This window comes from Vulpes vulpes, chromosome X (assembly GCF_048418805.1).
Source record: "Vulpes vulpes isolate BD-2025 chromosome X, VulVul3, whole genome shotgun sequence".
In the NCBI taxonomy this organism is placed as follows: domain Eukaryota; kingdom Metazoa; phylum Chordata; class Mammalia; order Carnivora; family Canidae; genus Vulpes; species Vulpes vulpes.
The window spans coordinates 66,895,979-66,915,350 of NC_132796.1; the positions used below are offsets into that span (position 1 = coordinate 66,895,979).

General features: G+C 36.5%; 1 protein-coding gene across 6 annotated transcripts in view; it reads left to right on the top strand.

Moving 5' to 3' along the window:
* Window positions 1–19,372, top strand: part of DIAPH2 (diaphanous related formin 2) — a 1,085,411-nt gene that overhangs the window by 101,333 nt on the left and 964,706 nt on the right. For 4 of the 6 annotated variants that reach the window (XM_072744409.1, XM_072744404.1, XM_072744407.1 and 1 more), the window contains exons 2-3: window positions 10,067–10,099; window positions 12,687–12,863. In XM_072744409.1, coding sequence (XP_072600510.1) covers window positions 10,067–10,099; window positions 12,687–12,863 — 210 coding nt within the window. The remainder of the gene's footprint in view (window positions 1–10,066; window positions 10,100–12,686; window positions 12,864–19,372) is intronic. The other 2 variants (XM_072744408.1, XM_072744406.1) reach the window with 1 other exon arrangement.

Here is a 19,372-nt window from a genome sequence, read left to right on the forward strand (position 1 = left end):
AAGCAGGAGCTTTACCAATTGCCCCTCCTCCCAAAGACCAGCTTGAAGGACAGGGGAAGAACAAGTTATTGACCAAACAGCACTGGAAAGTTCCAGGGAAAGTCGAGGGATTTACAGTATATAGAATCAGAAGATACTCCCCCTTGTTTTCTGTTTGTCACCGCCCCCCCCTTTTTTTCACGCTTTTTCTCCTTTTTCCAGTAAAATTTATTTTGGCCACTCTGCATGGAGCAAAATGACTAGAAGGAAAAATTCACCACAAAAGAAAGAATCAGAAACAGTCTTCTCTCCGATAGAGTTACAGAATTGGGATTACAATTCAGTGTCAGAAGGCCAATTCAGAAGCACAATTATAAAGCTACTGGCGGCTCTAGAAAAAAGCATAAAGGATTCAAGAGATTTCATGACTGCAGGATTTAGATCTAATCAGGCAGAAATTAAACATCAATTAAATGAGATGCAATCCAAACTGGAGGTCCTAATGACGACGGTTAAAGAGGTAGAAGAATGAGTGAGAGACACAGAAGACAAGTTGGTGGCAAGGAAGTAAACTGCGGAAAAAAAGAGAAAAACAATTAAAAGATCCTGAGGATAGGTTAAGGGAAATAAATGACAGCCTCAGAAGGAAAAAAATCTACATTTAATTGGGGTTGCCGACGGTGCCAAAAGGGACAGAGGTCCAGAAAGTGTATTTGAACAAATCATAGCTGAGAACTTCCCTAATTTGGGAAGGGAAACAGGCATTCAAATCCAGGAAATAGAGAGATTCCCCCCCCCCAAAAAAAATCAATAAAAAGCGATCAACACATCGACATTTAATAGTGAAACTTGCAAATTCCAAAGATAAAGAGAAGATCCTTAAAAGAAGCAAGAGACAAGACATCCCTAACTTACATGAGGACAAGTATTAGATTAACAGCAGACCTCTCCACAGAGACCTGACAGGCCAGAAAGGGATGGCAGGATATATTCAGGGTCCTAAATGAGAAGAACCCGCAGCCAAGAATATTTTATCCAGCAAAGGCTCTCATTCAGAATAGGAGAGGTAAAAACATCCAAGATAGGCAGAAACTGAAAGAATATGTGACCAAACCAGCTCTGCAAGAAATATTAAGGGAGACTCTGTAAAAGAAAGAGGAGGTCCAACGAAACAATCCACAAAAACAGGAACTGAATAGGTATCATGATGACACTAAATTCATATCTTTCAATAGTAACTCTGAATCTGAATGGGCTTAATGACCCCATCAAAAGGCGCAGGGTTTATCCAGCTTTCAGACTGAATAAAAAAGCAAGACGCAGACAGATTTGCTGTCTACAAGAGACTCATTTTAGACAAAAGGACACCTACAGCCTGAAAATAAAAGGTCGGAGAAGCATTTACCATTCAAATGGTCCTCAAAAGAAAGCAGGGGTAGCCATCCTTGTATCAGATAAATTCAAGTTTCTACCAAAGACTGTAGTAAGAGATGAAGAGGGACACTATATCATACTCAAAGGATCTATCCAACAAGAGGACCTAACAATCATCAATATTTATGCACCAAATGTGGGAGCTACTAAGTTTATCAATCAATTAATAACCAAAGTTAAGAAATACTTAGAAAATAATACACTTATACCTGGTGACTTGAACACAACGCTTTCTATAATCGACAGATCCTCTAAGCACAACATCTCCAAAGAAACAAGAACTTTAAATGATACACTGGACCAGACGGATTTCACAAATATCTACAGAACTTTACATCCAAACCCAACTGAATACACATTCTTCTCAAGGGCACATGGAACTTTCTCCAGAATAGACCACATACTGGGTCACAAATCAGGTCTTAAACCGACACCAAAAGATAGGGATCGTACCCCTGCATAGTTTCAGACCATAATGCTTTGAAATTAGAACTAAATCACAACAAGAAGTTTGAAAGGATTTCAAGCCCGTGGAGGTTAAGGACCACCGTGATAAAAGATGAAAGGGTCAACCAGGAAATTAGGGAAGAATTAAAAAGATTCATGGAAACTAATATGAATGAAGATACAACCGTTCAAAATCTTTGGGATGCAGCAAAAGCAGTCTTGAGGGGGAAATACATCGCAATACAAGCATCCATTCAAAAACTGAAAAGAATTCAAATATAAAAGCTAACCTTACACATAAAGGAGCTAGAGAAAAAACAACAAATAGATCCTACACCCAGCAGAAGAAGAGAGTTAATAAAGATTCAAGCAGAACTCAACAAAATGAAGACCAGAAGAACTGTGGAACAGATCAACAAAACCAGGAGTTCATTCTTTGAAAGAATTAATAAGATAGATAAACCATTAGCCAACCTTATTAAAAAAAAGAGAGAAAAGACTCAATAAAATCATGAATGAAAAAGGAGAGATCATCACCAACACCAAGGAAAACCAAACGACTTTAAAAACTTAATATAAGCAGCTATATGCCAATAAATACAGCAATCTAGAAGAAATGGACTCCTTTCTGGAAAACCACAAACAACCAAATTGGAACAGGAAGAAATAGAAAACCTGAACTGGCCAATAACCAGGGACGAAATTGAAGCAGTCATCTAAACCCTTCCAAAACACAAAGGTCCAGGGCAATATGGCTTCCCTGGGGAATTCGATCAAACCTTTAAAGAAGAAACCATATCTATTCTACTTAAGCTATTCAGAAAGATAGAAAGAAATGGAATACTTCCAAACTTGTTCTATGAGGCCAGCATCACCTTAATTCCAAAACCAAACAAAGACCCCTCCCACCCCAAAAAAGGAGAATTACAGAACAATATCCCTGATGAACACGGATGCAAAAATTCTGAAAAAGATACTAGCCAATAGGATCCAACAACACATTAAGAAAATTATTCACCATGACCAAGTAGGATTTATCCCCGGGATGCAAGGAGGGTTCAACACTCGTAAAACCATCAATGTGATTCATCATATCAGCAAGAGAAAAACCAAGAACCATATGATACTCTCATTAGATGCAGAGAAAGCATTTGACAAAATAGAGCATCCATTCCTGATCAAAACCCTTCAGAGTGTTGGGATAGAGGGAAGGTTCCTCGACATCTTAAAAGCCATTTACGAAAAGCCCACAGCAAATATCATTCTCAATGGGGAAGCACTGGGAGCCTTTCCCCTAGATCAGGAACAAGACAGGGATGTCCACTCTCACCACTGCTGTTCAACATAGTTCTGGAAGTCCTCGCCTCAGCAATCAGACAACAAAAAGACATTAAAGGCATTCAAATTGGCAAAGAAGAAGTCAAACTCTCCCTCTTCGCCAATGACATGATACTCTACATAGAAAACCCAAAAGCCTCCACCCCAAGATTGCTAGAACTCATACAGGAATTTGGTAGCGTGGCAGGATACAAAATCAATGCCCAGAAATCAATGGCATTTCTATACACTAACAATGAGACTGAAGAAAGAGAAATTAAGGAGTCAATCCCATTTACAATTGCACCCAGAAGCATAAGATACCTAGGAATAAACCTAACCAAAGAGGTAAAAGATCTATACCCTAAAAACTATAGAACACTTCTGAAAGAAACTGAGGAAGACACAAAGAGATGGAAAAATATTGTATGCTCATGGATTGGCAGAATTAATATTGTAAAAATGTCAATGTTACCCAGGGCAATTTACACGTTTAATGCAATCCCTATCAAAATACCATGGACTTTCTTCAGAGAGTTAGAACAAATTATCTTAAGATTTGTGTGGATTAGAAAAGACCCCGAATAGCCAGGGGAATTTTAAAAAAGAAAACCATAGCTGGGGGCATCACAATGCCAGATTTCAGGTTTTACTACAAAGCTGTGGTCATCAAGACAGTGTGGTACTGACACAAAAACAGACACTAGATCAATGGAACAGAATAGAGAACCATACAGAAATGTATGGTCATCTAATATTCGATAAAGGAGGAAAGACTATCCATTGGAAGAAAGTCTCTTCAATAAATGGTGCTGGGAAAATTGGACATCCACATGCAGAAGAATGAAACTGGACCACTCTCTTTCACCATACACAAAGATAAACTCAAAATGGATGAGAGATCTAAATGTGAGACAAGAGTCCATCAAAACCATAGAAGAGAATACAGGCAACACCCTTTTTGAACTCGGCCACAGTAACTTCTTGCAAGATACATCCACAAAGGCAAAAGAAACAAAAGCAAAAATGAACTATTGGGACTTCATCAAGATAAGAAGCTTTTGCACAGCAAAGGATACAGTCAACAAAACTAAAAGACAACCTACAGAATGGTAGAAGATATTTGCAAATGACATATCAGATAAAGGGCTAGTTTCCAAAATCTATAAAGAATTTATTAAACTCAACAGCAAAGAAACAAACAATCCAATCATGAAATGGGCGAAAGACATGAAGAGAAATCTCACAGAGGAAGACATGGACGTGGCCAACATGCACATGAGAAAATGCTCTGCATCACTTGCCATCAGGGAAATACAAATCAAAACCACAATGAGATACCACCTCACACCAGTGAGAATGGGGAAAATTAACAAGGCAGGAAACAACAAATGTTGGAGAGGATGCGGAGAAAAGGGAACCCTCTTACACTGTTGGTGGGAATGTGAACTGGTGCAGCCACTCTGGAAAACTGTGTGGAGGTTCCTCAAAGAATTAAAAATAGACCTGCCCTACGACCCAGCAATTGCACTGTTGGGGATTTACCCCAAAGATTCAGATTCAATGAAACGTCGGGACACCTGCACCCCGATGTTTCTAGCAGCAATGGCCACAATAGCCAAACTGTGGAAGGAGCCTGGGTGTCCATCGAAAGATGAATGGATAAAGAAGATGTGGTTTATGTACACAATGGAATATTACTCAGCAATTAGAAACGACAAATGCCCACCATTTGCTTCAACGTGGATGGAACTGGAGGGTATTATGCTGAGTGAAATAAGTCAATCGGAGAAGGACAAACAGTGTATGTTCTCATTCATTTGGGGAATATAAATAATAGTGAAAGGGAATATAAAGGCAGGGAAAAGAAATGTTGGGAAATATCAGGAAGGGAGACAGAACATAAAGACTCCTAACTCGGGGAAATGAACTAGGGGTGGTGGAAGGGAGGAGGGCGGGTGTTGGAGGGGAATGGGTGACGGGCACTGAGGTGGACACTTGACGGGATGAGCACTGGGTGTTTTTCTGTATGTTGGTAAATTGAACAGGATTAAAAATTAAATTAAAAAAAAGAGACAATGCAACAATGCAAATAACTATAGAGAACAGATGGTTACCAGAGGGAGGTGGAGGTGGAGAGGTGAAATAGGTAAAAGGGATTAAGAGTACACTTATCTTGATGAGCACTGGGTAATATATGGAATTGTTGAAGAATTATATCGTATGCCTGAAACTAATACAACACTGTATGCTAACTATAGTGGAATGAAAATAAAGTTTTTGGAATAAAAAAAATACTATATCAGGTGGGTTACTTATATCTGTTTCACCTACATCTCTGGCTGTCATCTTGTACTGTTCTTTCATATGGTATAAATTTCTCTGTCTTCTGAGTTTATGTCTCTGTTTATTTCTCTGTGTTAGGAATGTCAGGCATGTCTCCTGTTCTTGTGGGTAATGGCATTATAAAGAAGAAGTCTTTATATGTAGTGCTACATGTGTTGTGCTATTTTGTGCTGGCCACTTTTTCTTTCAGGCCAGTTGTCTGTAGAGGTTGTCTTTTCCTTGTTGTGGCATTGTTTTGTTCCCGGACTGAATGTGGCCTATTTTGACTAGGTGTGTTCTGATCTTCTTGTTGCACTGCTGCCAAAACTGAGACTCAGCAAATCTTCCAAGTCAGGAGATGCAATGTGAGCAGGGGTTGGACTAGCCTTCTAGGTTAGGAGGCTCAAAGTCCTGCTGCTCAGGCAAGTGACACTGACATTTCCAGAAGTGTGGTTCTACCAGGGTGTCCTGGGCAGGTTGGTGTAAGTTAGGTAGTGAGTGTTAACACTGTGTTGGTTCCCATAGGTTGCCCTGTCCTTAGGAAGAGAGGCAGTTGAGGGAAATGGCACCTGACAGTTTCTTTGTTTCTGGAAGTTCTCTGTATAAACTCTTTCTCTCTGGGATGTGTTCTGAAATGAGCATGTAACCTCCCCACCATGTACCCTAGTTGTTCTTCAGATTGCTTTTTCCATGTTGTATGTCTGCACGTCTTTTGCTTGCCTTTTCTCCAGGAGCTGCCCAATGCCTTCGGGGTCTAGCTCAGCTAAGCCCACTGACCTTTAAAACTCCAGGCTTTAAACTGTGCTGCTTGTCAGAAGTCTCCAAATTGAAATTCAGCTCCTCTCACTTTCCAAGGCAGTTGTTAGAGGGATTTCTTTTATCCATGTGCTCCCTTGTGTGTAACTATGTCTCTTCCCTTTCTCTGGCTCCCTCCCCACTGCAGAGGCTAAGATCTGTTTTTCTCCCAAACTGTGTCTCTGCCCTTCCTACCTTCTTTGATGTCGTCTTTTCTCCTCCTTTAGTTGTGGAGTTTGTTCTATCAGTTTTCATTTAATACCCCAGTCAGTTTCTGGGGTATTAAGATGATTTGATAGTTATCTAGTTATATTCATTGGATAAGGCAAGCCTAGGGTCCTCTACTCCACTGCCATCTTTCAACCTCCATGTTTCCATTTAAATAGGGTGGACAGACTGGGTCTCACTGAACAAAAAACTCCAAAAGGAGGGATTATGGAGTAATGGATATAGAAATATGGAAATGGAAAAGGGCATTGCTGTCAGAGGGAAGAGCTAGTGCATGTGACTGACTGCATTGCATTACTGAAGAACAGTGAAGTCGTCACTGTGACTGTAAGTGAGGGAATTAAAGGGACAGTAGTAGGAGATGAGGTCAGAGGGATCTGGAGAGAGTACAGAGCAGGAAGGCTTTGTAGGGTGCTGGAAGGATTTTGACTTATGCTTCATAAAGTAGAGAGCTGTTGGAAAGTTTTGAGCAAAGGAGTGACACTATCACATTTGGTTTTACCACTATCACTTTGATATGTTCAAAATTAACTAGTATGGTAAAGATGGAAGCAGGGAGACAGGCTAGGATGTTATTATAGAAATCTAGGTAAGAGGTGATGATGGCTTGAACTGAATCTTCCCTTTAAGATTACTTTGGCAATGAGGAGAGAATGGAAACAGAGGTAATTATTAGATAGCTGTTTCCAGGGATTAGAGTCTAAAAAGAGATAGTTTGTGTGAGAATGAAGAAGAAATTATAGAACATATATTGTGGGACTTGACAACTGCTTCGCTATAGGGAATGAAGGAGTAACATGAAAGTCTTAAACCTGGATAAATGTAATGTAGATAGTACCATTAACATAATATTATACTCCTTTTTGAGAGTTTGTCCTGACCCTCTGAAACAGTATCTTTACCTCTTTGTGCTCATGTTGTGTTTCCACTGGGTTATTAATTGTATACTCATTTTTCCTCCTGCCATCCTCCTTGAAAGCTTAGGGAAGTGGTCTGACTCTTAGAATTTTGGCAGTATTAAGGAGTAATTAGGAAGGTAAAATTTAAGAATTCATTTGCATATACAATTTATGTGAATTATAACCAATCAGCCACATGTGAGTTCTGTAGATTACATGTAAAATGTGTTGGGGAAGGACTTTGGGTGCCAGGGGAATTCTCTTTGGTAAGATACTTGACTTCCTGGTTAATGATGGGAAAAGGCAGTTACCTAAATGGATTATCTGTGAACTTGAGTTTACCACGAACTGTTTCAATTCAGTAATTCAATCCTAGTATCCTAGATCTTGATTATAATAACTGAAAAGTTTATATGTTGACTGAGAGTTAGTATGTAGTCATAACCAGATAGATCTGTGCTCCTTGGGCAGGTCATTTAGCCTCTTCAAGTTTCAGTTTCATTATTTGTAAACTGAGAGATTTTGACCAGATTATTATAAATTCCATCCAACTTTAATAGTCTCTAACTCCATACTGTGTAATTAAGTATGGACAAAAAGGTTGATTACATAAAAAAGAGAGTAGGGTGAGAGAAGAAAACTCAAGTTTCTTTCTGTAAGACAAGGTGGAAATATTACTAACAATAACTTTTCTTGTTTCTGTCCCCCATGATCAAACTGTCACCATACATTCAATTGAAATATAAATTCAAGCCATTCCAAATATATTTGTACCTTAAGTTAGATAAATTGACCAAATCACATTGTATTTTCCCTTAATTTATATTTTTACTTTGAAGATACTGATGTGTCTTTAATTTTGAGTTTATATCCCCAAAGGATAGAAAGAAAAGAAATAATTGCTTGAACAACTGTATAATCTGCCTACTAATACCACAGGTGGACAGGTACATATCCGGATGGTGGCATGGTAGTTGAAAATTTGACATTTCTCACTCGAAATTACATTACTGGCAATCATGAAGCTTGCCTTTATGCATAAAGATTTTAACTCAGTAGGAAACTTAAGAGGAAATATATAGAGATAGTCTTACAGTGAATTAATCTCTCTTAAAACGGCTTCAGTTCTGTTATAAATATTCCTCCTTCTTTTTTTTTCCCATAGGCAATAAAATTTGATTGGAGTGTGATGAAAGCATAGTACAAAAATGTAGAAGTGTAGGTCCCTGAGGGAATCAATGGATTAAAAGTAGAAAAAGAGCTCTACATATAATAGTGTATTTGTTCCAACTGATCCAGAGAAGGATGATCCTTAACAGCATTTGATTGATGATATTTGAGACAATTTCATGAGATCCTGACACCAAATCCTTTTCATTTACTTAGAACTCATAATTAATTCTCCTTACCAGTGGTATGACCACATTTTTCTTAGTAAAAAGGGATGTGAGCATGCTTGACCAAGTTGATGCACATAATTCAGCTTCTTTTGGAAGACATAAATGTATAGGATATGGCAGAAAGATTAATTTCAATTCTTAAGAGGTCATTTTTAAACAAATCTTTTTCCTTCCTAATCATAATTTTTAAGTAGCATTTCAACATACTTATAATAAAATAGCTGCCTTTCATGCTGATCATATGTTATTGTAAGATCTTGAATTATCTTCTGAATCATGGAATTTTACTAAATTATTAATTATTATTTTGCTTTACCATAAATTGCCTTATTACTTTTGTATTGCTGTAGTCTAATTCCTCAAATAATGGTGCTCATTTTGTTGTGTGGTAGTTTTTAAGTACTGTATTTTATTAACTAGGATACACCATTTAAAGTGTTTCTCAGTATTAGAAACAGAGAACCACATGCAAAAAACAAGTTTTGAAATTTTTGAGAAATGGACATATATTAACAGAATCAGTTAATTCAGTTTAATCTAGAATATTTATAAATATGTCCTTTAATTATCTATAAGATGTTAACTGAGTTCTAGACTCAGCTATTTCATTTTATTTCATTACTATTAAATGTAAACGTTTTTCCTATTCTATTTTAAAATTTAGTTTTTTATTTTTTTATTTTTTTTTTTTTTTAATTTTTATTTATTTATGATAGTCACAAAGAGAGAGAGGCAGAGACACAGGCAGAGGGAGAAACAGGCTCCATGCACCCGGAGCCCGACGTGGGATTCGATCCCGGGTCTCCAGGATCGCGCCCTGGGCCAAAGGCAGGTGCCAAACCGCTGCGCCACCCAGGGATCCCCTAAAATTTAGTTTTTTAAAAAACAGGATTCATTCTAAAATTTTGAAAAAACTTGAAAGGACTTATGACTTTGATATATCTTTTCTCATGTTTGAGCACTATGGTAATGATTCCTGATCCAAATTTAACTTTGGGACTTTGCTAGTCATCTTTTAAAACAAATAGATACCCCCATCCAACTCTTCATTTTTAATCTCCTTAAAGAGTTTTTTTCCTTTTGTAAAGAATGTATGTGGTTATTTATTTAAACTTGCGAATTGTTTTTGATTAGTTATGATTAATAAAATAAATGGGTATAATTAAATTATTAATTTGTTTGATCTATGAATTTCTCTTATCTGACAGGTTTTCTTTTTTTTTTTCCTTTTGGTTTTAATAGAACATTCAAATAAAAACTTTGGCAGATGATGTGGTAAGGTGGTCTTAGTAGCATGTTGTTATTGTTATTTATGCATGTTGCTTTTTTACTAAAGTGGGTGGACATTAAAGCATTGATGTATGTAAGATATAAAATATCTAGATGTTTACAAAGTACAGAAAAATAGAAGATTTGTCAGGAGCGTGACTTTTCTCTTTTTGGATATCAAAGTAAAGAATTATATGAGAGCTCAATAAAATTTTGATATTATCCTGATATATACCTTAACCAGAATATTTTTTGTATGTCTATAAAGCTAACTCTAGAAAATACATTTTTTTCTTTTTTGATAGCCAAATAAACTGTGATTAATTAAAAGATTAATAGCAATACTGGGGGAAATTATTTTAAAATAGAAAGGAAGCCAAGTTCATTATGTTAGGTAAGTGCTATTAAATTTAAAATTCTTACATGTTTTGACCTGAGGCTATCATAAAACTTAAAAGTTATGGGTGTAACATTTAAGTGTGCCCTTTTATAGCTAAACTTAAAATATAGTATTTTAAACAGTGTCAATTTTTTCTTTGTAAAATTACAAATAATGTAAAAATTATTAGTGATTTAAGGAGGTAAAAGCATATAGCTTGACTTCATTTTCTTATTAAGATATAGCTGAAAAAAACAGTTTTCTAGATAGAAATGAAGGGCATAGTGGAAGATCAAGTATATCTGTAAATAATGCTAGTCTGTAAAAAGCTAACACTGCAAAAGTGTCATGAAGGGACAGGAGCAGAGATATATTGAGTTAATGGTTGATTGCATACTTAAATGCTTTTATGTCCACCATATTTTTTAGTGAAATTTGATTGTTGGATATATACTCTAGCCTATTTGGGATTACTTAATATTTTTTCTTGACTTGTTTGAAAATATACTACATATCTAAACGAATGTAATTTTCCTCAAGGAGTCAAAAGAAAATTGGAATATAGTTCAAGATAATTTGAAAAAAATGAATCTTAATGTAAACACTGGGATAGGAACCAGGGACTTAATAAATTTAGCAAGTCACTTTTTCTGTGAAATGAGAGAGTTAGTCTAGATGATTTTTCAGATTACTTTCCAGCTCTAAAACACAATGGTTTATATAATCTTTTTGTAAGATACCATGTACTGAAATCATTTTTGTAATCCTAAATAAGCTACATAAAACTGCTCATATTTCTGTCAAAGTATAGTATTTTATTAAAAAAATGTTCTTTGAATCAAAATGAAAAGTATGTTCTTTTAATTGGGGGGATGGAATCAACAGAAATTTTTATAAGTTGCTGTAGTAACTTCTGTGATGCATTTTATATTTTTGAAATAATTTGTAAGGACTCAGTAACATGGCAATGAAGATTACTGTCCTCACATCTAACATGTTTGCTTGTTTAACATTATTTGATGGTATGCATGTGCTTTCTAACAGAAATCATTACTGATTTTTGAGGTGTGATGTTTTGTGGTTTAAAACAGATTGGGCTGTTTACATGTACCTGGAGTCATTAGTACACTTTATATGAAATAGCAAGCTAATTATTAGAGATTGTACATGGAATCAAAGTTTTAGAGTCAATATCCATAAAACATCAGGTTCTTCATAATAGTATTTGTAGGAAGAAGATATTTCTATGTATGTTAACATTGCCATTAAGCGGAAAAGGTGATGTCTTGTTATCCCCAAATGTTAGGGAAAAAAAGTAAGGGAAGTAATAGTAACAATAATGATAAATAGCAGCTGAGTGCACTAAACATATCAACTTATTTAAATCTCAGAATAACTTTGTGGTATAGGTAATATTATTTATTTATTTAACATATATTAACTTGTTATCTGTATTTTAAATATTTTATTTATTTATTTTAGAGAGAGAAAGAATAATCTCAAGCAGATGGCCCACTGAGCATGGAGCCCTATGTGGGGCTTGATCTCATGACCCCTACCTAGATCATGACCTGAGCCAAAATCAAGAGTCAGACACTTAACCAACTGAGCCAGTCTCCCCTTGTTATCCATGTTTTAGAGATTAAGAAACAGTACACATAATTTGCATAGGATTCCTCAGGTAGTAAATGACAGGTTCAAACCCAGGCAGTCTGGCTTCAGAGCTGATGTTCTTCATCATTATACTCGAACACTATGCTGACAAAGTATCCATAGATAATTGTCACAGTTTTTGGCACTTTGAAGAGGGAAACATTACTCTAATTTCCCCCTTAGAATTAAATATTAGGGTTCTTTTTATTTACTTTATTTTTCATAGTTCAAATTTGCTGCCAAAGCCATATTCTCCCTTAAACAACATGACTTTAATGCAGGACTTTGTTCTTTTTTACCTACTTACTATGTAAATAGAAATAATAAAAGACTAAGGTTTACTTTTGAGGAATACTTTCACACCTCAGACTTCCGGGATTGAAAAATTACTATAAATTTTCAAAGTTGTACAATCTCTAACTGGAGCTTGTTGCTTAAAGTAAGAGTCTGTCAAAAGACAATAATGATATATATTATACTAAGTGCTATTTTTATGTTTCAGTACTTCGTATTTGTGATTCTGGGTTTCTCTCTTAGAGTTTCTTATTTTTTTCTTTGTAGCGTGACCGAATTACAAGTTTTAGAAAATCTACAGTCAAAAAAGAAAAACCTCTTATTCAACATCCTATTGATTCTCAAGTTGCAATGAGTGAGTTTCCAGCAGCTCAACCATTATATGATGAACGATCTTTGAATTTGTCAGAAAAAGAAGTACTGGATCTTTTTGAAAAAATGATGGTAAGTTAAACCCCTACTTTTGTTGTAATTTTAAAATGTATGTGCCCAGAGTAGCATGGGATTTTAAGTAGATGTGTTTGTATAGACGGTGTTTATATCATGTAAAGGAGAGAACAGAAACCTGTTGATAAAACAGAACTATTTTCAGAAGTATCTGGTTTTTGAAAAACATCCAAACCTGACTATTACTTTTACAATGGACTCCGGAAAGCAGGAGCTCTCTTACTTATTTATTTGTGTTCTCTAGTATTTTGTAGTTTTTGGCACACTGAATTCATTTTTTTAAAATAGTTTTTTAACTAGTTTGCATTTCTGTGAAATAAAACAGGTCAAAGTTCACTTTGCTGAAAACAACACAAGCTGTCTTATTGGGTATATGAAATAGAGTTGGGAAGACAGAGGGTAAAAAATTAAAAAACAAAATGGACGAGAAACAGTGCCTGGAAAGAGAAGGAAGATGGCAGTGGAGTAGGAGGACCCTAGGCTCAACTTGCCGCAGAAACAGAAGTGGATAAGTATCAAATCATTCTAAATACCTCAGAAATTGACCTGAAGACTGAGGGAACAAACTCTAGAACTAAAAGGAGAGAAGAGGGCATATCAAAGAAGACAGGAAGTGCAGAGACATGGTTTAGGGGAAAACTAAATCAAAGCTACTAAAGAAGGGAGGGAATTCTGGTCTGGAGAAGCAGAGAGAGAGAGAGACAGGCAGGCAGAGAGAAGGAAAGAAGGAAAGAAAGGAAGAAAGAAAGAGGAAAGAAAAAAGAAAGGAAAGGAAAGAAAGAAAAGCACTTAGGGGGAAGCACATGAAGAATGTTTCTTCAAAGCCATTGGCTTGGAAGATAAGAGGGGCTGAATTTCATGAGTTCCTGAACCAGCAGGAGTTTTGAAGGTCAGCAAACTTGGCTGGATAGAGCCCTGAGGGCACTGACCTGCTCTTGAAGAGAAGGTAGGCAAACAACCCAGGGACATATGGCATGGAAACAGTGATCTGAAGAGCACCTGGAACACATGGGGATTATTTGCTATTCTCTGAGTTTGCCCCTGAGAGGTTGCATTCACTGAGACACCTCTCTGAGAACATCAGAGCTGGCTGGAGCCATTCCCCTCCCCCACACATAACACCATAAAAAGTGAGCCAATTGCTGGAAGCAGCAGAGCACCAACACTGGCTGCATAATTTACTTACACCAAGCCCCACCCCTCTGTGCATTATTGGAACTACCCTTCTCAGGCTTGCTACAGGACCAGCATGGTGGGCCTCACCTCAGAAGACCAACATAAATCCCTGACCTCACCACATCTCCTGACCAGGGAGTTTTACAGGGCCTCAGTTCCAGTGGAGGTGGTGACAAGCCTCATTTCATAAGCAGACCAGAGCACACCTGGTTAAACTCCCCACATTCAGGCCAGAGTCCAAACACTGGCCACAGTAAGCAAGGAGAGGCTCTGCAGAACACTGGCCTGAAGGATAGAGCAACTCAAACACAATAGCAGGGCACATGCAGCACACAGCAGAGACACTCCCTGAAGCTCCAGGACTTGGACACTACATGACCTTTTCTTCATAAGGCAGTTACTTTCAGGAGCAGGAGATATGACTGACTTTCTAATACACAGAGGAGAGAGGCTTAGAGAAAATGCAGAGACAAAGGAATTTATCCCAAAGGAATGAACAAGATAAGACCTCAGCTACAAATTTAAGTGAAACAGAAAGAAGTAACATGACTAATGAAGAATTTAAAGCAATGATCATGGGATGCCTGGATGGCTCAGCAGTTGAACAGAGTTCCAGGATCGAGTCCCACGTCGTGCTCTCTGCATGGGAGCCTGCTTCTCCCTCTACCTATGTCTCTGCCCCTCTCTCTCTCTTTCTGTGTCTCTCATGAATTAAATAGATAAAATCTTAAAAAAAATAAAGCAACGATCACAAGGATACTCACTGGGATTGAGAAAAGAATAGAAGATATCAGTGACGGCCTTACCACAGAGATAACACATTTTTTAAAGATTTTATTTTATTCATGAGAGATAGAGAGAGGTAGAGACATAGGCAGAGGGAGAAGCAGATTCCCCACACGAGGCCAAGGCAGGACTCAATCCCATGACCCCGGGATCATGCCCTGAGCCAAAGGCAGATGCTCAATCACTGAGCCACCCTGGTACCCCCAGAGATACAACATATTAATTGACCTAGCAGTAACATTTGATACAGTTGATCATTTTCTCCAATTTGAAATGCTTCCCCCTTCCCTTACCCCCAACATTGATTTGGTTTTCCCCCTGCTTCTTTGGTGCTTCTTTTCAATCTTCTTTGCTGATTCCTTTTCATGTTTTCAGTCTTTAAAGTAGAGACCCAGGGATCAGTGCTTGGACATCTTTTCCTCTCTTTTAACATTATCTTCTTTGGTAATTACAACTAGTACTGTGCTTTTAAGTTCCACTTGTGTACTCACAGTTCTCAAATTTATCTCCAAAGTTAGTCCTCATGTCTGAACTTTAGACTCACATATTAAACTTCAAAATCAACATCTCACCTTGGATGATGGGTAGAATTCAACAAAGGAGTATATTCAAAACTGAACTGCTGATATTCCCCTCCAAACCTGCTCCTCCCACTGTATTCCACTTCTTAGCTGATGGCATATCCATATGTCCAAAATCTTTGGAATGGTCTTTGACTACTTTTTATTTTTTATCTGCAATTCATTTTGTAACCCATGTATTCTTCCTTCAAAGTAAAGTACTTGGAATAACTGACCATTTCTTATTACCTTTGTTGGTCTCACACTAGTTGAAATCTCACCTGGGCTCCCACAGTAGTGATAGGACTATAGGACTATTGCAACTCTTAATTGATCTCCATGCTTCACCATGACTCTCTACAGCATATTTTTAACACAGAAATATTATCTACTTAAATCCTGAACAATGTCATATCAGTTGGCTTATCAAATCTGTCCCGGGGTTCCCATTTCATTGGTATACAGAAGCTTATAATAGCCTGTAAGGGCCTATATGATATGATTCCCACCTTACTTCTTTGGTATCTTCCTATGCTACTTTTCCCATTTGCTTACTCTGTTTCAGACATGTACCTGCCTTTTTTTTTTTTTTTTTAAGATTTTTAAATGTATTTATTCATGACAGACACAGAGAGAGAGAGGGGCAGAGACACAGGGAGAGGGAGAAGCAGGCTCCGTGCAGAGAGCCCAGTCTCCAGGATCACAACCAGGGCTGAAGGTGGCGCTAAACTGCTGGGCCACTGGGGCTGCCCACCTGCCTTTTTTTTTTTTTTTTTTTTTAATAATTGTAGCCGTAGGCAAAAATGATTGTTGGTAGTTTCTAAATTTTTCAATTTGTGTAGAGTATTTACAGTGTTTTAAAACTTTTTACATTTCTATTTTGTGGTTTGAATATTCTAATGTTAATGAGAATATTACCACTTTCCTCTTTAAATGTGTTATGTTTTTCTAAAAGATTTGCTTGTGGATTCATAAATGTGATTTATTTTATTTTATTTTATTTTATTTTTTTAAATAATAAATTTATTTTTTATTGGTGTTCAATTTGCCAACATACAGAATAACACCCAGTGCTCATCATAAATGTGATTTAGAGAAAGGTACAACTTAAAGCCGCATTTTCTCTATTGGGAGTTTTTCTTTCCATGGGGATTTCAGGATAGGAAATGAGATAAATACGATTTGATTAAAAGTAACCAAAAGATCAATAAATATTTTTTTAAGAATTATATCTCTTCCTTGAGAGAAGTCTATTTGTAAATTGAACATTATATATTTTATATGTTATTTTTAATTTGACCATTATTTATAGTGAAGAAGTTATTTTATGAATTACGATAGCTTTCATTTACTATGCACTTATTGGCCAGGCATGTAACTAAATAGTTTATATGTATTATTTCAATTGATCCTTATGAAAATGCCACAAAGTAGATGACATAGTTGTACCCCATTTTTAGATAAGGAAATTGAAGCTTAGTGTATGAACAAATTAGTCCTGTAACTGGCTAAGCTAATAAGTGGCTGAGCTGGAACTTAAATTTAGGTACATAAAAATGTAAAAAAAATGGCAGTTCTGTAGCATCTTTTTTTTTTAAAGTTCATTTATTTATTTGAGAGAGAAAGGGAGAGCGCAAGCAGGGGAAATGGCAGAGAGAGAGAGAGAGGGAGAAGCAGACTCCCAGCTGACAGGGAGTCTGATGTGGGCCTCAATCCCAGTAATCTGGAATCATGACCTGAGCCAAAGACACTTAACTGACTGAGCCACCCAGGTAGCCCACAACCATTTTTTTTTTTTATATGTACACTGTGCCAGGTTGCTCTATGCTGGAGGTACAAAGATGAATGCAATACCTCGAGTGCCCCAGTAGAACTCAGAATTTAGTCAGAGAGAGAAGAAAGTGAAAAAAAAAATGGTTTCCATAGTAGCAGGACACCTGTGAAATAGGCTACTGTAGTCACTTAACCCAGTGCAGAGGCTCAGGGAGGAAACAGGGAAGACCTGAATATACTATGAAACCCCATGTCACCTAATGAATTTTCAGTTTTTTTTTGGAATTAAAGCATTCTCAGAGTTTGAACTATTTACTTTATCAAGATCCAATGCCTTCTGTATGTCAGGTACTGTTCTAAGCTCTTAGGAAAAAGAGCAGAGAAGAAATCAGGGGAATCCCCTTCTGTCAAGAAGCTTATGTTTTGATAGGGGTGATACAGCAGGACCTAATAGGTAATTTTGAAAAAGAAAATGGAAAAGTTTATTTGACAACTCTCCACTGAATATCAAATATGTTGTTAGATCCAGGGGAACATAAAGAAGACAAATTCACTATCCTTGCCTCTAGGATTTTATTTTGTATGTCTGAAAAGGTAAGAACAGTTTGAAAAAAAGTTTTAACCTTATTATTTTTAAATGGCTGAAAAAAATTAAAGAAGACTGTTTCAGGGCACATGAAAATTATATGAAATTCAGTGTTTATAGAGATAATATGTTTGAATGCAGCCAAAGCCATTTGTTTATGTATCATTTGTGGCTCCTTTTGTGCTACAACTGCATATTTGAATAGTTTTGATAAAGATCCCGTAACCCACAAAGCCTAAAACATTTACTGTCTGGCCCTTTATAGAAAAAGTTTGTCAACCTCTTCACTAGTCTCTAAACTTCTTGATTTACTGTCCTGTTAGAAAAAATATGTATGTTCGAGCAATAACCTCATTATATTTTATTTAAAAATTTTGTACATATTTGTATGTACTATGTGTAGTATAAAATGCAGACATAATAAAGAATAGGAAAAACATGAACAAGGTTTTAAAATGATTTAAAATTTTATTTATTAATAGTATAAAAGCCTTTGCTGTTATGATTAACTGTTTAGTGAGAGCAATGTCAATATGTCATAGGCAGTAATTAGAAGGTGTAGTTCCAAGTTCATTTCATTTGGTTATTTGGTTTAATGTCTGTTACAGTTGAAACATAATCTGACAGAAATATATAGGTCCCAGCAGAACAAGAACATCATTACAACACTTATTAAATCATATTATTAACTTTTCTCAGTCCAATCTATGAGTCAAGGAAAGGTTTTCTGTGGAACCATTGCTAGTAAATTTCCATCTTTCCTGATGACAATTATAACTAATTTGGAGTGTTGCATTTTTACATTTTTAAATAAATGAATCAAAATGTGCTTTAAAAAATGGGCTTTAACTAATTTAATAAGAGTCTCGGACTCTGCATTTTTGCAAAGAAGGGGAAAGAGGTGAGTCCTGCAAGAGTGAAGGAGACTGACAGGGAAGTTGGATCAGTTTAATGTGATTTTTTAAAAAAGATTTTATTTATTTGAGAGAGTGCCTGTACGTGAGAGAGAACATGAGCGGTGGGGAGGGACAGAAGGAGAGGGACAAGCAGTCTCCCCCCACCACAAGCAGGAAGCCCAATGTCGGGCTCTATCCCAGGACTCCGGGATCATGGCCTGAGCCAAAGGCAGACACTTAACCAACTGAGCCACCTAGGCGCCCCAAAGTGTTTCTTTCTTTAATGAAGTTTATTTGAAAAAAAAGTTTCTTTCTTACTAATTGTTAAACTTACAAGGGATTACTAGTGTTTTTGTGCATGAAAAAGCCTCATGCTAAATTTCAGCAGTTTTTAAATATTTTGTCGAGATAACCAGAAAGATTTGAGAGGTACAATATGTTTTCATCCTTACTTCCTATCAAATTTCATATTATAAATATTCCACACTATTTGAAATATCTTGCTTTTATTAAAAAGAACTACATTTTTGACTCTGTAGCACTTTGTGTATTTTGGTTTCATTTTCTTTCTTGCAATGGCTTAAGTTTTACATGTAGGGTAACCTTATTCAGGAATCTCACTTAGAAAAAAAAAAAAAGGAATCCCACTTAGGTTTTTCATAAAACATCTTTTTTAAATTTTCGTTTTATTTATTTACATCTTTTTTTTAAGTAAATCATATATATTGG